The sequence below is a fragment of the Belonocnema kinseyi genome, chromosome 2, assembly GCF_010883055.1.
Source record: "Belonocnema kinseyi isolate 2016_QV_RU_SX_M_011 chromosome 2, B_treatae_v1, whole genome shotgun sequence".
In the NCBI taxonomy this organism is placed as follows: Eukaryota; Metazoa; Arthropoda; class Insecta; order Hymenoptera; family Cynipidae; genus Belonocnema; species Belonocnema kinseyi.
Window position 1 is genome coordinate 128820856 of NC_046658.1, and position 16836 is coordinate 128837691.

Consider the following 16836-nt stretch of genomic DNA (forward strand, 5'->3'; position numbering starts at 1 on the left):
CACAAGTTGGAATAACAATACATATTATAAATTATAATATAAATTTAATAAAATGACAGATTTTTCACGGTAGCTGAGAATAAAAATGAATGCAAAATAAATCACGTCCAAACGTGTCTCTAGAGTGAAATGCTAAATTTCCGCGGATCCTAATACAATTTTCTAACCGAACTTTACAGGGTACGATATGGCAATAATTTAGCTTAAAAGAATGTTCTTAAGTTTTCTTTTTGATTAAATATTAGATTTTTGAAGTTTTTTTGTTGTTGTAAATATCGAATTCTTTAAAAGAGTACAAATGTCTAATCTTCCAAATTTTATCTAGAAGCTTTCCCAAATATAAATACTCCTTTTCGGTAGATTGTCACTTGCTGTTAAGTTACAAGAAAAAGAATTCATGAAAAATATTATGCATGTTTTCAAACAACATTTTTAAGCGATATTTTTTTGTTTTCGATTATTGTAACTTTAAAATTAAACAATATTATAAAAAAGGTTTTTGGATCAAGATATTTAATTATTGTTTTTTAAAGTTAATAATATTAAATAAAAAAACATTTTTGTAATTGTCTGTTTTGAATTTTTTTATTATGGAATTTCTAAATTCGGTTAAAGTATACACTATTCATATTTTTTATTATTCAGGAATTTTTTCAAGTCGAGATTTTTATATTTCACTAACTTTATAATTTCAGCAATTTTCTATATCAAATATTTTCTTTTTTTTTAAATTTTACAGTGCCGTGAATTTCATTTTTTTTGGCTGTTTTTAGTCGTCCTAATTATTTTAGACTTACATCCAAGTTGATCGAAAAATCGAGATTCCTCCTCGTATCCAATTGTATTCTCAACTGTATTTCCTTGCACATCTGGAGTTTTCATAGGCTCTGCAAAGAAATCATAAATTAGGATCTTAAGATTAATTAAGTTTTTTTTTTAAATTAATTTTTCGGAAAAAAGATCTCCTTGGCTCGGTTGGGAATCGAACCTAAGCACTTCCGATTGTCAATCAAAAGAAGAATCCTTTTTCAGAAATACACGCATTATTTGGCCAGGTGTTATAAGTCAAATTTTTCAAGGAATCTGTATTATCATCAGAGAATAATAGCAATTCTTAACGTCTTTGCAGACTAGATAGAACTGTGTATTGAATTTTTTTAAACTGAGTATTCCAATATTGCGTCATACTCGGTCGGTAACGTCGAAATCTATAAAGCTATACCACTTGGTGGATTGCAAAGCAATGATAACATAGAAGTTTTACTAAAATTAATTTTTGTATACTAAAGTAAGTGAAAAATCGTGATATGGCTTTGCTTCTCAGATAGAAAAACCATTTCTTTCATTATTGTTGGCAATTAGGGAAGTGTGCGATTTGGAAAATCCAACAAGAAAAGATATAATGTGCCGTGATTGAGGTTAGGTTGAATTGTAATCAAAATTTTTTAATTTTGGTAGTTCGTTAAAGTTTTTTTCTTTCAAAAATTTCAAGAGATTATTTTTTCACTTTGAGAAAACAAAAATTCTCAAAGACTTTGATCCTTCTCAAAATTCCTATAAGATTTCTTCAAAATCCTTAAACTTCCCCGAATTTTTTTTAATCCCTTCAAATTTTTTGCAATAATTTCAATTCTTTCGAAGTATCTCGAAAATGACTAAAATTAATTTTAATCACGTAAAATCTTTAAAATATTCTTAAATTCCTTTAAATCTTTTGACAATCCTTAAAATTTTGGAATTTCTGCAAATAACTTTTAAATGAATTGGTTAACATTCTTGAAAGTCACTCAAACTTATGGAAATATTTTTAAATCTTTTAAAAATAAATTTTAAACTTCCGTCAATTTCCTAGTTATTCTTTAAAATAGCTTGAACTCTTAGAAATCCTATAAGATTTCTTGATAATCCTTAAACTGTTCCGCATTTTTTTTAAACCCCTTCAACTTCTTTACAATCATTTACAATCTTTCAAAGTTTTTCAAAATTGACTTAAATTATTTCAACTCGCTTAAAATCCTTTAAATTTTCTTAAATTCCCTTAAATCTCTTAAAAGTCCTTAAAATCTTTGAATTTTGTCAAATTCATTAAAATTTTTTAAATAACTTTTCTAAAACTCGCTTGAAATTCTTTAGGACCATTAAAATTGACTTAAAATCTTACAAAATAACTTGTAAATCCATTAACCTTTTTAAATTATTTCTGAATTATTTTTAAATCCTTCAAAAAAAACTTTAAGATTCCGCCAAGTCCATAGTATTTCCTTGGAATCCTTTAAACTCCTTAAAGTCCTCCGAATTTTGTTGATCTCCCTTCAACCTCTTTAAAATAATTTAAAATATTGTAAAATTGACTAAAATTAATTTTAAAATTTTAAATCCAAAATCCTATAAATTTTTTTTTGGCTCCCTAAAATCACTTAAAAGTCCTTAAATCAATCAATTTCTTATATACCTTGAAATCTCCTGAAATTCATAACATCTGTTTTAATAACTTTTGAATAACTTCCTTGACTTTCTTTTCAATCACTAAAACTGTCGTGAAATCTTATAAAATCTCTTGAAAATCATTCAATCTTTTTGAACTATTTTTGGATTATTTTTAGATTGAAAAAAAAAGACTTTAAGATGCCGCCAAGTCCCTAGTAATTCCTTAACATCACGTGAGCCTTTAGAAATCCTTAAAGTCCTCCAAATTTTTCTGAACTCCCTTCAACTTCTTTGAAATCATTTTAAAAATTTCAAAATTCACTAACATTAATTAAAATATCTTAAAATCCTTAAATTTTTGTAGACTCCTTAAAATCTCTTGAAAATCCTTAAATCATTAAATTTTTTTAATCGGTTGAAGTCTTCTAGAATATATTAAAATCTTTTTAAATATCTTTAAAACCTTTAAAATCACTAAAACTGTCTTCAAGTTTTTAAAAATTTCTCGTCCCTATAGTAATTCCTTAAAATCACTTGGATTTTCAGAAATTCCTTAAGTTTTTTTTTTTGAAAATTCTTTTACTTCTTTAAAATAATTTTAAAAATTTCGAAATTAAATACAGTTAATTAAAATCCTTTGAATTTTTTAAAATTCCTTAAAATATTAAAAAGTACATCCCTTGAAATCTCTTAAAAATTCATTAAATTCTTTTTAAATCACTTTTCAGTAACTCGCTTGACGTTCTTGGAAAAAGCCTAAACTACCTTAAAATTTGAACAAATCTTTAGCAAATCCTTAAAACTTTTGTGAATTTTTAAAAAAATCTTTAAAATTACTTTGAAATAGTTCAATTCTTCTGCTTTCTTTTAAAATCCTTTCCAATTTTTTTAAATCGTTAAAAATCTCTTCAGAAATTCTAAGATTACTTAAAGTCTTACAAAATCGTTTAGAGTCTCTTTGATATCACTTTATTTGATATGAAAGTGCTTGAAATCACTTATTATTGAAAATTATTATGACATAAGTCGCCGGAAATTGAGGTTATAATCTCAATTACGGCAAATTATAAATTTTCGTGATGGATTGCCTAGTCGCAAATTTTCCAAATTGCCAACAATAATGAAATAAATGGCATTTCTTTCTTAAAAGCAAAGCTATATCACGATTTCTTACTTAATTTCGCCGTAATTAATTCATTGTAGTCAACCTCCTATCTAAACAAGGCTTTGCAGTCCACCAAGTAGTATAGCCTTACAGATTATGATTTTACCGACCGAGCCTGACGTAATATTAGAAAACTCAATTAAATTTTTAATTCATGGTCCTATCTAGTCTACAAAGCCATGTATGTATGTTATTCTCTAATGATAATATAGATTCCTTGAACAATTAATTATATATTAGGATAATCGGAAAAAATTATTTTTGGATTTGAACTCATACACCGAAAGAAATTTTAAATTCGGTTATGATTCAAAGGTCTTTTATTGCAGTACAATCGTTTTTACTGAACTTTTGAATAATTTTCACGCTTTGAATGAATTATGCGTGTAGTTAAAAATTTCTATACACGTAGAATTATCCCATTGTATTAGAAGAATGTATATAATTTGAAAAAAAGTTTCATTCATTTTAATGTAAAATATTTAATATTATACTTATTTGTTTTATCTGTTTTAATACAACTCTTAATAAATATACATTTTTAAAATGAAAATGATTTCTTATTTGTCTCTTTTAAACAAATAAAACCAATAAACTGGGACACTTTTGCACAATTTTCATTTAAAAGGTAATTCCAAAAAAAATTGAATTTTCTTTACACAAATGTGTAATATTACCTAAATTTTGATTAATCAAATAAAAAATGCTCAAATCAATAAAAAATTCCATTTATTTTTAGCACTCTATAAATACAAATTTTTAACACTTCTTTTTTCACCCTAAAAAGTACTAATAAAACAAATTCGATAAAATTTTGAAAAAAAATTGTTTTTTTTCACTATTTAAATAAATCGCCCTGATATATATGATTAAAATTTTAAATATTATAAAGACTTTCAATTTAATTTACTCACCAAGATTCGATAAATACTTGTCGTTTCTCCTTTGCTTTGCCAAGGAAGAGGGAGTCATGATGAAAAGGATTGCGAATGGCAGTAGCAAAACCGCCATATCGTTTTTCAAAAAAATACTAATTAACGGTACAGGATCGTTTAGGTGTCATTTACGTTTAATAAGTAGTACAACTTTTGAAAAAATTATCGATCTAGCGCTCTTTATAGCCATCGCGGCTCTTTTCAATTATGAATAATATTCTACAATAAACCCAAAAAACATTTTTGGCAATTCCAAAAATAAAGAAACCTAATTTCCAAATTCCAATTATAAAAATCTTTTAAATAAATTTCAAATTATTGATGAAAGTTCAAAATAAAAAATATGAAAAGCTTAAAAATATATATTTTTTAAATAAAGTTTTTATTTTCTCTATTTTTTAATATTAAAAAAAAATTATTGATCGTATTTTTTTCTCTTTCTGATCCCCATTAAAGCTCGCTTTTGATTAATGTTAAATGATGCTCTATTTTAGCGAAAATAAAATTTTTATTTTTATTTTTTGCTCCTGTTTTGGCTGATTTAAAATGAAAAAAACTTCTTGAGTTCACTGTACCATTTGAGTTTTAATTTACAAAACCTGACGAAGATGGTCTTGTACAGTCCAACGAAAAAGTAGGACACGGAACCAGGCCACTGAAACAAGTCGAACGTACAGTGCTGCTAAGTATCCAATTCTGATCCAAATGGAGAACCTCGGTACTATACTTTTAGGATTTAGTGAAAGTTAACCGCAAACTTTCGAGTGCGATACCGTCCATTTAAAACTGCTTGAATTAAAAAATTACAATTTTTTATGTCTATTGTAATCAATCCAAAAGACCTAAGAATCATCAATTTTAAAATATAATTAAACTTCAGCTCTATTTTAATGTGTATTTTCCTTTTTAAATTGAGAACCTCTATTTTTGATTAATTTTAAACTGGTTAAGTCAATTTTGTGTTATTATCGCAATATAAAGTTGCAGATAAATTATTTTTTATTTTAATTTCAAATAAATCTGATTAATGAACTTAAAATCATAAATTTTGAAATAATGTGACAATTTTAGCTTTTCAATCCTTTTTTTTAATTGTGATTGACTTTCATTGTATAATTTTAAATTATTGAACATAATTTTGAATTCAATTTAGGAAAAACTAAAACTCATTATTAATTTAATTATGCAAACTTAGGGTTATCAGATTTTAAATAATTTATGTAAATTTTCATTTTTCTTTTTGCCATGCATTTATTTGTTAAAATTATTGTCTCATTCATTAATTAATTCTATTTCATATTTAAATTACTTTGTGTATTTCAAAAATTAACACATTTTGATTTCAATTCAAGTCGAATACATTCACCTTAGAATCATCAATTTTTCAATTTTCATCCCTTTGTATTTTTTTAAATTCAGCAGTTTCTTCTTTTTGTATTAATTATATATTATTTTAATAAATTTTCAGAAATAAAAATAACCAATTATAAAATAATTTATTTATTTCAAATATCGTTATTTTTTTCTTCCATTTTTAAATCAAAATTCTTTCTTTTTAATTAGTGATATTTGTCCTCAGAAGAATCAAAATAATATTATTGGTGATTTGATTTTGAATTAGAAAAAATTATTTGTCATGAAAGAATATAATAACCTATGAAATATATATATATATTTTTTTTAATTTAAATTTTAATTAGTGATGGGTTATTTTTCGAGAAATTCATGCATCAAAATGGTAGAGTTTAAGATTAGTAAAAAAAAAAGGGTATGGCTGAAATCATGAAAAAAAGGTTTCAAAGCAACACTTTTGTAAAAAAATACCTAAAATTAAAGGTGATTCACTTATTTTTAGAATATTTTTCTGAAAAAAAGTTGGGCTTAATTCAAATGTAACTATTTAAGAAAAAATTGGTAATAAGCGACAGCATGCATACATTTAATTACAAAAACTATTGTAAAAGTAACTATTTTTGTTAAGTCTTAAATTTTTTGCATAAAAAGTAATTATTTTTCTTTTATGAGAAATACCTTATATTATTTACATTATTGAAGTGATAAAAAACTTTTTTTTACCGAAGATCTGATATTTGGCATAACTTTTTTAAGGCTACTGTTCCAAGGATCCATTCACTGAAAAAAAATCTTTAAATAATTTTATGAATCACAATAACATTATTCGTAATGTGATTTTTAATAAAGAACATTATTCTTCATGAAAAAAATGTTAAAACTTTAAAACAATTGATTTTAATAATTGTTTCCTATTTTAATATTTTCTTACTATTACTTCTCACAAATTTGTTAAAAATATTCAAATTTGATTAAATAATGGCTTATTTGTTCAAAAATACAATTTCTACAACTCTTATGTTTAAAACTACAATAAACCCATTATCAAAAACAAAAAATTACAATTTAAAAAAATTTAAGTAGTAAAACGTTTTAAAGAACAATTACAGTTTAACATAATCGTTGCGTAATCATTCTATTGAAACTTTCACCACTAAGACGTAAGTTAATGAGGAATTTTGCATCAAATTGCATTAGTCTTGAATATCAGATGATCACAACTGAATAAAAAATTGATAGTTAAGATCGAAAAGAACGAATCAAAAATTACGGCTGTAAATAATAATTTTAGAAACTATTTAAATTATAATTCAACTAATTTAACTATTTTTAATTTGGTCGATATTACTTCTTTTTTTAATGCAAATTAATAAAATCAGACAGAAAGTTTCGATCAATTTATTTAATAATTTATTTGTTTTTAATTAATTTTTTTCAATTTTATTTTTTTGCATGTTTTAAAATTGAAGTTAAATAAAAGTTCCGCATATTTTCCTGCTGAATTTTCAATAAGATTAAAATAGAAATTTCAGATTGAAGTCCTCAGATTTGAACTCTCTTTCACTGACAGAGAAAGTGAAGACAAATTATTAGAAATTGGTGATTCAGCCGTCTTCACAAAGCTGATATTTAAATATTTCCCAGGCGAGAAAAAGAAGAATGGGTTTTTAAAAGGAGAATTGTTTTAACATTAAAAGGCCACTGTCTAATTAAAATAAAAATAAAGATAATTTCCCTAATAATTGCTTTCTAATCTAAAATTTATTGACAATTGAAAAAAAAACTTTCTTGAAGTAAGATTTCTAGATTCAATGATAGCTATGCGTCAATGAAAAGGAAAACTTTATAAAAAGTAGTCAGTCCATTTCTCGACAATGCTGTCTGCGAAGGAGAAAGGAAGACCTTAACATTGAGCATATCAAGGGCAATCTTCCGTGTAGTAATTCAAGCAAAAGTGCCGGTCGTTTTAAATAAATTAAATTATCACCAATACTAAAAATTAAATTTGTTTAAGCATGTAATAAATATAAATAAATTAATTTCAAGTTAGTTCCTGCTGCGATTCAGTTCCCATTATTGTCATTTTATGTTTCCAAATCTTGTAAATATATATTTAATTTAACAGGAACTAATCAAGATTAACTAAAAATCAAATATAAATTTATTTTAATAATTTAATATAAGTAAATTCATCTCTAAGTATTGGTCCCAAATGGGAACTTGTCGATTGTTAACTTAAGAAAATAATTTCAAATTATTCAAATGTGCTCACCTTCTTAAACATTCAACACTGAAAAAATTTTTTTTCCAATTCGTAGCACAAAACTTCACACCTTTTATATTGAATTATTTATTTATAACTAATGGCTTCTTCTTCACATAACACGTAATTCCAATTAAAAATCACTTTTGACTTTTTTCCATCACGGACCGAATCTCACTAGTTAAGAATTCAAAAGAATACACATAGATTAGAAAAAAAAAATATTTCTCAAAGCGCGGTTTAATTTTGTTCAACTCTGAATCGATTTATTAAAATAATTTTAAGTCCAATGAGATTTTCGATTTCTTTCTGGGTCCAATGAATAGAACACCGCGAGTCGCGGTTGACTACTGCCGAGGACCTGAAACATCAGCATCCAACACAGTCTCTTCCCTGTCTTGTCCTGTCCTCTCCTCACTCTCACCTGGTGGACCAGGTCTCGTAATTAACTTAACATGAGTAGCTTCATTAATCACTCAATATAAACAAATTTCCCACTGACGATAATTCATTATTTTAGAAAAAGACACCTTAATCACCTTAAACCTTAAACCTTAAACCTTAAAAAACACCTTAATCTGGAAAAATTTAAAGGAAATGAGAAGAAAAAACTGAATTTGTTTTACAAACATGTAACTTTTTCCTCAAGTTGTACTACTTTTTTCTTCTCGAGACTTACTTTCACTTTTTTGCTGATCTTATTTTTCTGACAACACTGACAAGGCATAATAAAGAAATTATTTTTTATTATATATAATACAATCTTGGAAAATTTTTACAAAATCTACCTTCTCTTGCACTGTTAGCAAAAAGTTCAACGATATTAGTTCAAGTTTTATTCAAATAGCGAAGTTGTATGAATTTCTAAACAGACAGTTGCATTTTTAACCAAAAATCGAGGGCGAAACACATTTAAAAATGTAGTTTAGAAAATCTGGATTACGCCAGATTACAAGTGGACTGCCTGGAATTGCCCTGGATTAGCTTGGATTACCCCTATTTACAAGGAGGTAACTCCGGTTAAAAAAAAAGATTACATAGAGTTCCAAGTTGATTATCTGAGATTTCAGCTGGATTATTTAGGGCTACAAAAGGATAACCTACGATTGAAAGTGGATTATTTGTGATTGCGAGTAGTTAACTAAGATAAAAATTTTAAAAAAATTACAAGCGAATTGAGTAGAATCAAAAGTGAATTTATTAAATTAGGCCCGAGTTCAGGTTAATTTTCTACAGTTATAAATAGATTGGATAATATTACAAACAAATTTAGTTAGCGAACAAGTACATTACTGAAGGATACAAGTAGGTTACCTAGACTTACGCGACAATAATTTAGAACTTCAATTCGATTACCCGGAATTACAAGTTGAATATTCTGGGTTTATTATATTACTACAGATTACAAGTAGATTACTCGCAGATGTGAGTGGATAGCCTAGGAAAGCAAGTGTCTAGAATTGCAAGAGGATTCCTCAGGGTTAGAAGAGGATTGGCTAAAATTGCAAGTTGATTGTGAGTAGATTATCTAGGATCGCAAGTTTTTACCTCTGCCTACAATTAAACAACATAATTTACCAACTAAATTAGATTGAATTACAAGTGAATTAATTGGATTAGGCCCAATTTTTGGCTTATTTCCAACAGTTATAAATGAATTGGATAAAATTACAAGTGGACTAAACTGAATAACAAGTAAATCACTGATGTTACATGTCGATGAACTAGACTAGACCTTCATCAAGATTCTTTAGAAATACAAGTAGATTACCTATAATTAAAAGTTAAAATCCCTGGATTACTTGGATTACCATAGATTACAAATAGATTAATCGCAGATGCAAGTGGATTAGTTAGGATTACAAGATTTTTAGAATTGCAAATGGATTCGTTAGGTTTAGAAGCGAATTGTCTAAAACTGCAAGTTTATTGTGCAGGACTACACGACGAATAATTGATTTATTCTAGATCACAAGTATATTACCGTAGATTACAAAATATGCCCTACGATCACAAGTGGGTTATCGAGGGCTACAAGAGGATGTCTTACGACTATAAGTCGATTATCTAGGATTGCACGTGGTTACCGAGGATTAAAATTGAATGGTATCATTTAAAAAGTAATAAAAAGGGAATAAAAGTTAATTATTTGGATTAGGTCCAAGTTTTGGTTGATTTCCTTAGGTTACAAAATGGATTGAATAATTTTACAAGTGGTTCAAGTTAAAGAACAAAAACATTACTAAGGCTACACGTGGATTACCTTGAACTACAAGAGGAGTATTTTAAATTACAAGTGTCTAGTACGACAAGTGGATTCCTTAGGGATGGAAAGGGATTGGCTAAAATTGCAAGCCGACTGTGCAGAGTTACAAGTAGATTAATTAGATTACTGTACATGGAAAGTATATTACCGAGAGTTATAAGTGGATTCCCTACGATTGCAAGTGTATTATGTCGAAGTGCAAGTGGGCTACTCAGGATTATAATTGAGCCGCATATTCTCTAAAATTTCAAGTGAATTATGTAGGATTATCCGTAGATTAAGTAAATTAGTCTGGATTACAAGTATATTACCGAATTTGCAAGTAGATACTCTACGATCACATTTGAATGATCTCGAATTGCAAGTTGATTAGTTAGTATTATAATTGAGCTTCAATGGGATTACAAAAAATTGAATTGGATTCCGACCGACTTCAGATTGATTATTTAGGTTCACATTAAGTAGATTAGCTAAAATTGCAAGTGGCTTATGTAGAATTACAAGTGTATTAATTGGATTATCCTGGTTTACAATTAAATTACCGAGAGTTACAAGTGGATAGCTTAGGCTTACACGTATCCTATCTAGAATTACAGACATATTATTCAGAATTAAAAGTTGAGTACCCTGAATTACTTAGGTTACTACAGATTAAAAGTAAATTACTCGAGATGAAAGCATATTGTCTAGGATTACAATTGAATTCTCTAGGACTTCAATCAACATATTAAGTCTTAGAAGGGGTTTGGTTAAAATTACAAGTAGATTACATAGCTTTACAATTCTAGTACCTAGAATTTCAAGTAGATTGCGTAGGATTGCACGTAGAATGCAAGAGGATTATAACGGGTTAGCTAAAATTATAAGCGAATTGCCTTAGATTACAAGTAGGTAAATTTGATTATTCTGGATTATAAGTACATTACGTAGCGTTATAAGTGGTTTAACTGGAATTAAAATCAGATTGCAAAGGACTGTGAGTGGATTAATTTGATAAACTTCGAATTAAAATTAAATAATCTAGGCTTACAAGTGAATTATCTAGAATAGAAACGTATTCACCAGAAATACAAGTTTCTCGCTGTGGATTACACCGGATTACAAGTAGATAGCCTAAGCTTAAACGTGGATTACTTAATCATACAAATGGATTTCCCTGTAACACTATACAAATTTCACTGTTCAATTGGATTAAATTGGTATAAAGGTAGATTGAACAGGATAAAAAGTGGATAAAATATTGTTACTAGTGGATTACCTGAGATTACAAGTTAATTATAGATGATTACTAGTGAATTATCTAGGTTCACATGTGGACAACAAGTTGATTAAAAATTGAGTTACCTGGGCTTAAAATTGGATTATCTTGGATTACAAGTGGATTATCTAGGATTACAAGTATAGGTTTCGAGTGGACTTAAGTAATTATATTTGTTTATCAGTAAATTACCAAGAGTTACAAGTAGACTACCTAGACTCAACAGTTAATACATAGGATAGAAGTGGATCACTCAGGATTAAGGAAGATTACACATGTATTATGTCTGTATTTACAAATAGATAATCTAGGATTTCAAGTGGAATACCCAAAATTAAATGTGGATAAATTCTAGTATGTCAGATTTAAACTGGTTTATTTAAGATTACAAGTTGATTACGCAGGAACACAAGTGCATTACCCTGGATTAACTAGACTACTTCAGATTACAAGTGAATAATATAGAATAACAATTGGATTAACTATGATTACAAGTAGATAACTCAGGGTAACAAGTAGATTACCAAGAATTGCAAATGGATTACCTGGGATTAAAAGTGGATTAACTAGAATTTAAAATGCATGACAAGTGGATTTTCTAACGTACCAATCCATAAACGCGAATTTCAAATAGACTGCCCTGGTTTAGATTGATTTTTTCAGATTACAAAAGCCTCATCTAGAATTACAATTGGGTTACCCACGATGATAAAAAGAGGACTAGAAATGTATTAGAAGGGGATAACCTACGATTACAAAAGGACTGGAGATTAAGTGCAAGGGTATTTTCTCAGATGATAGGTGTATTACCGAATATTAAAATTGGATTTCTGCAGGTAAAAACTGGATTACCTAGGACTACAAGTAGGAAAATATGGATTGAAGTTGGATTACACCAGAATTATACTGAAAAGTGGATTACCTATTGTAGAAAGTGGATTATTTAGTATTATGAATGGATTACGTGGTATAAAAGTGGAATACTATGGAATACACTTAATTATTTTGGGTGATTTGGATTACTACGGATAACTAGCTCGGTTAAACAAATATTCCAACTGATTACCAAAGTTGTTTTTGCTTCGCTAAAAATTGTTGAAATAGTAACTACAGTAGATGAAGCGTTGTTGTATTTTTAAGAGATTTCTAAATGTGTTATTTCATTTAAATATTACGAAATCATAATACATTGTAATAGGTGATTTAGATCACATATTTTATGATAGGTATTACAAAATAATAAACAATGCACAATATAACAAAATTTAATATTTTTCTAAGAAGCTAAACGAAAGCGAAACACTTTCTCATAATGATTGCTCTTCTCTGGGTCACGGAAGATCTGTCTGCAAACTCTTTCTTGTAGTATACCATCATCAAATTTCTTTATCAGTATTATTTTTAATACTGATTGAGGAAAACTTTCTTTTCTGTAAACATAAATTTTCTCTTCCTTTGTAAATATTATTAATTTTTTCATAAAGAACTAACATGAAATAATATAGACCATTTATTATCATTTTTTCGGTATTCATTCGACCTTGGAAGAAAGAATGAAAATTACTCTTACTTGAAACTTTGTCAAATTTCTCCATCTGTAATTTACGCATTTGTATTCAAAGTACAAACAGCTTGTCATCCGTCACTTGTCACGACACACCTCGCATTTTATTGAAGATTCTAGCTGATTTCCGAAGTGAAAGCTACATTTTCTGGGGAACTCTTTTCAAACGGTTCAAAATGAAAAGCAACTTTTCATTGACAAATAAGATCAATCTGAATTTCTGATAATAAATATATTTAAAAAATCTTCAAAGGCATAAATATATTTAATTGAACTTAATTTAATTATTTATAAAATGTCGAGTTCCAAATAAGAAAGTTTGTATGCCTTAAGAATTGCAAGAGATTTCAAGAGATCAGATTTGACAAGATTTCAAAGGATTTTGAGTTATTTTGAGAAGTCTGAAGGAACTAAAAAAGATTTCCACTGCGAATAATTAAAAAGTATTTTAAATTTTTTTTAAAATTTTTAAATCTAAAACTTTTCAAAATAGTACACAGTAGTTTGAAAGGTTTTAAGAGATATGCATTTTACTAAATTTAAAAAAAATGTAGGGGATTTTCGTGAAATTTTGAATAATAAAAAAAAATGTTTTTGGAATGTTTTAATAGATAACGGAGCATTTTACTCCATTTAAAAAGATTTTATACAATTCAAATAGGATTTTGAAGCTTAGAAGGGATTGCAAAAAATTTGATAGAAATGACTTCAAATAATTTTGATTGATGATATCTTTGGGCTGCAAATGATTCAAAAATATTTTAAGAATTATGATGGGTTTTCAAGAGATTTAAAAATATTTCAAAATAATTTGCGACATTTTAAAAGGTTTTAAGAAATACCGCAGCATTTTACTAAATAATTCAAGATTTTAGACGATAATGAAATTTTAAAGATTTAATGGGATTTTATAGGATTCAGAAAAAAGGATTTTAAGGAATTAAGATTAGTTTTAAAGAGCTAAGAAAGATTTCCATGGACTGCAAATAATTTAGAAGTATTTGAAGAGTTTTCAAAGAAATTCAAGAGATCTCAAGATGTGTCAAAATAACCGAAAAGATTTTTAAAGTTTTTAAGAGATACCCGAGCATTTTACTCAATTTCAAAAAATTGTAGGCGATTTAAATGGGATTTTGAAGATTTGAAGGAATTCCAATACTGTTAAAAAAAATTATTTTTACGATTTTTGATGGACTGAAAATTATTCAAAATTATATAATAATTATTATGGGATTTCAAGAGATTTCAAAATAAGCCACGGGATTTTGAAAAGTTCTAAGAAATATTAGAGAACTTAGCTCGATTTTTAAGGATTTTAAACTATTTTAGCAGGATTCTCAAAATGTGAAGGGATTCCAAAAGATTTGAAAAAATAATTTTATTTTATATTAAATTTTTGTTATTTTTAAATTAGCTACGAGATTTCGAAAGTTTTTAAGAAATAAAAAGAAAAGAAAAAAAGATTCAAAAGATTTTAGAGGGTTTATATAAAATTTGAAAGATTTTAAGAAATTTTATGACATTTAGACAAAGTATTTAAAAAATTTTTCACGGTTTTAAGGAGCCTCGAACGATTTTCCAGGACTGCAAATATTTAAAAAAATTTAAGAATGATTAAGGAATTTCAAGAGATTTCAAGATTTTTCCGGAGAAGTCACGGGTTTTTGAAAGGGTTTAATAAAAACTGCAGCATTTTACTGAATTTAAAAAGATTTAGGGCGATTTAAATGCGATTTAGAGATTGAAAGATACCAAAATATTTGGAAAAAATTATTTCAAGGAATTTTAATGCATAATTTCCTTGGACTGCAAATGATTCAAAATTATTTTGTAAATTATGATGGGATTTCAAGAGATTTCCAAATAAGTCAAGCGATGTTGAAATATCAATTTTGGAAAATTTCAGACTTTAAATGGGATTTTAAAAATTAAAAGGGATTACAAAAGATTTGGAAAAAATTATTTTAAGGAATTTTGAATTTAAAAAAAAGTATTTTAAGGAATTTTAATGGCTTTTGAGGAACGAAGGACGATTTCCGGGAACTGTAAATAATTTCACTTTATTAAAAGAATTATTGAGGGATTTCAAGAGATTTTAAAATATTTCAGAAGATGTCACGGAATTCTGAAAGGTTACAAGAGATACCAGAACTCAAGTATAAAAGATTTTAGAAATTTTAAATGGAACTTTGAAGATTTCAAAGGATTTTATAAGATTTAGAATAAACTATTTAAAGTGATTTTCTACCAAATAGGTGACTTTTTACTAAATTATTGAACTTTCACTAAAAAGTGAAGAATTTTCTATAAAATACGTTTAAATTATGAAATAAAAAATATGAAATTTGTATGAAAAAAGTTAACCTTGTACCAAAAAAGACGGATTTCTAATAAAAAAAACTAGAATCCTCAATCTAAAAGTTAATTTCTCAACTAAACTAAATTAATTTTTTAAAAAACGATTTTTTAAGAATATAGTTCAATTTTTACATGAAAAATAACCATTTTGGCCAGCAAATGGAATTTGTAAATTTTTAATTAACATTGTAATTTTTAAACAAAATAATAGGAATCTTCAAAAAAACAGTCAAATTTTCAACCAAAAAGATGACGTTTTGACTTAAATTTTAAACCTTTAACTAAAACATTCATTTTTGAGAAAGTAATTCAACTTTGAAAATTAGTTACATTTTTAACGAAAAAGATGAACTTTAAACAAAAAGATTATTTTTCTACTGAAAAAAAAGAATTTTCAACAAACTTTAAGAATTCTCAACCATAAAGTTGAATTTTCAACTAACAAAAGATGAATTTTTAAACAAAAATATTGATCTATTACCATAAAAGACGATTTTGCAATAAAATTCTAGAATTTTCAATCCAAAAGTTTAATTTTTAAAAAAGAATTTTTTTTTAATTTTTAAGAAAGTAGTTCAACTTTAAAACATAGTTGGTAAATTTTAAACTGAAAAGGTTAAAAAAAAATTATTTTTTACCGAAAAAACGAATTTGTAATCAAATTAAATAATTCTCACACCAAAAGGAATTTTCAATAAAATTCAAGAAATCTCAAAGAAAATATTAAATTGTTAGAAGACAAATTGGAATTTTTTTAGTTTTTAAGAAAGTAGTTTATCCTAAAAGTCTAGTTCTTTAATTGTTAACCTAAGAAACGAACTTTCAACCAAATTCAAGATTTCTCAAACAAATAGTTGCATTTTTAACTGAAAAAGATGAATTTTTAAACCAAAACTTTAATTTTCTGCCGAGAAAAAAAACAATTTTTCAACAACAAAATTCAAGAATTCTGAACCAAAATTTAACGTTTCTGCTAAAAAATAGGCATTTTTAAAACAAAGCATTAATTCACTACCAAAAGAAGATAAATTTTTTATAAAATTCAAGATATCTCCACCAAATAGTTAAATATTTTTTTTAATAAATAAGAATTTTTTTAGTTTCTAAGAAAGTAGTTCAACTTCAAAACCTAGCTGTTTAATTCTTACCAAAAACAAAATAATTTCTCAAACAAATTTAAGAATTCTAAACCAAAATGTTGAAGTTTGAACTAAAAAAGATAAATTTTTCGACCAAAAGATTAATTT

The 16836-nt window shown here is 26.5% G+C and overlaps 1 protein-coding gene across 2 annotated transcripts in view; it reads right to left on the minus strand.

Annotated features, from left to right (window-relative positions):
* Positions 1-8486, minus strand: part of LOC117167915 (serine proteinase stubble-like) — a 72387-nt gene extending 63901 nt beyond the window's left edge. The window contains exons 1-2 of one of the 2 annotated variants that reach the window (XM_033353161.1): positions 8153-8486; positions 798-887 (exon numbers count right to left, since the gene is read on the minus strand). In XM_033353161.1, the coding sequence (XP_033209052.1) occupies positions 798-882 (85 nt within the window). In that variant the 5' untranslated portion in view covers positions 883-887; positions 8153-8486. Of the gene's footprint in view, positions 1-797; positions 888-4506; positions 4848-8152 lie in introns of those variants that run through there. The other variant, XM_033353160.1, reaches the window with a different exon arrangement.
* Positions 8487-16836: the final 8350 nt, after the last annotated feature.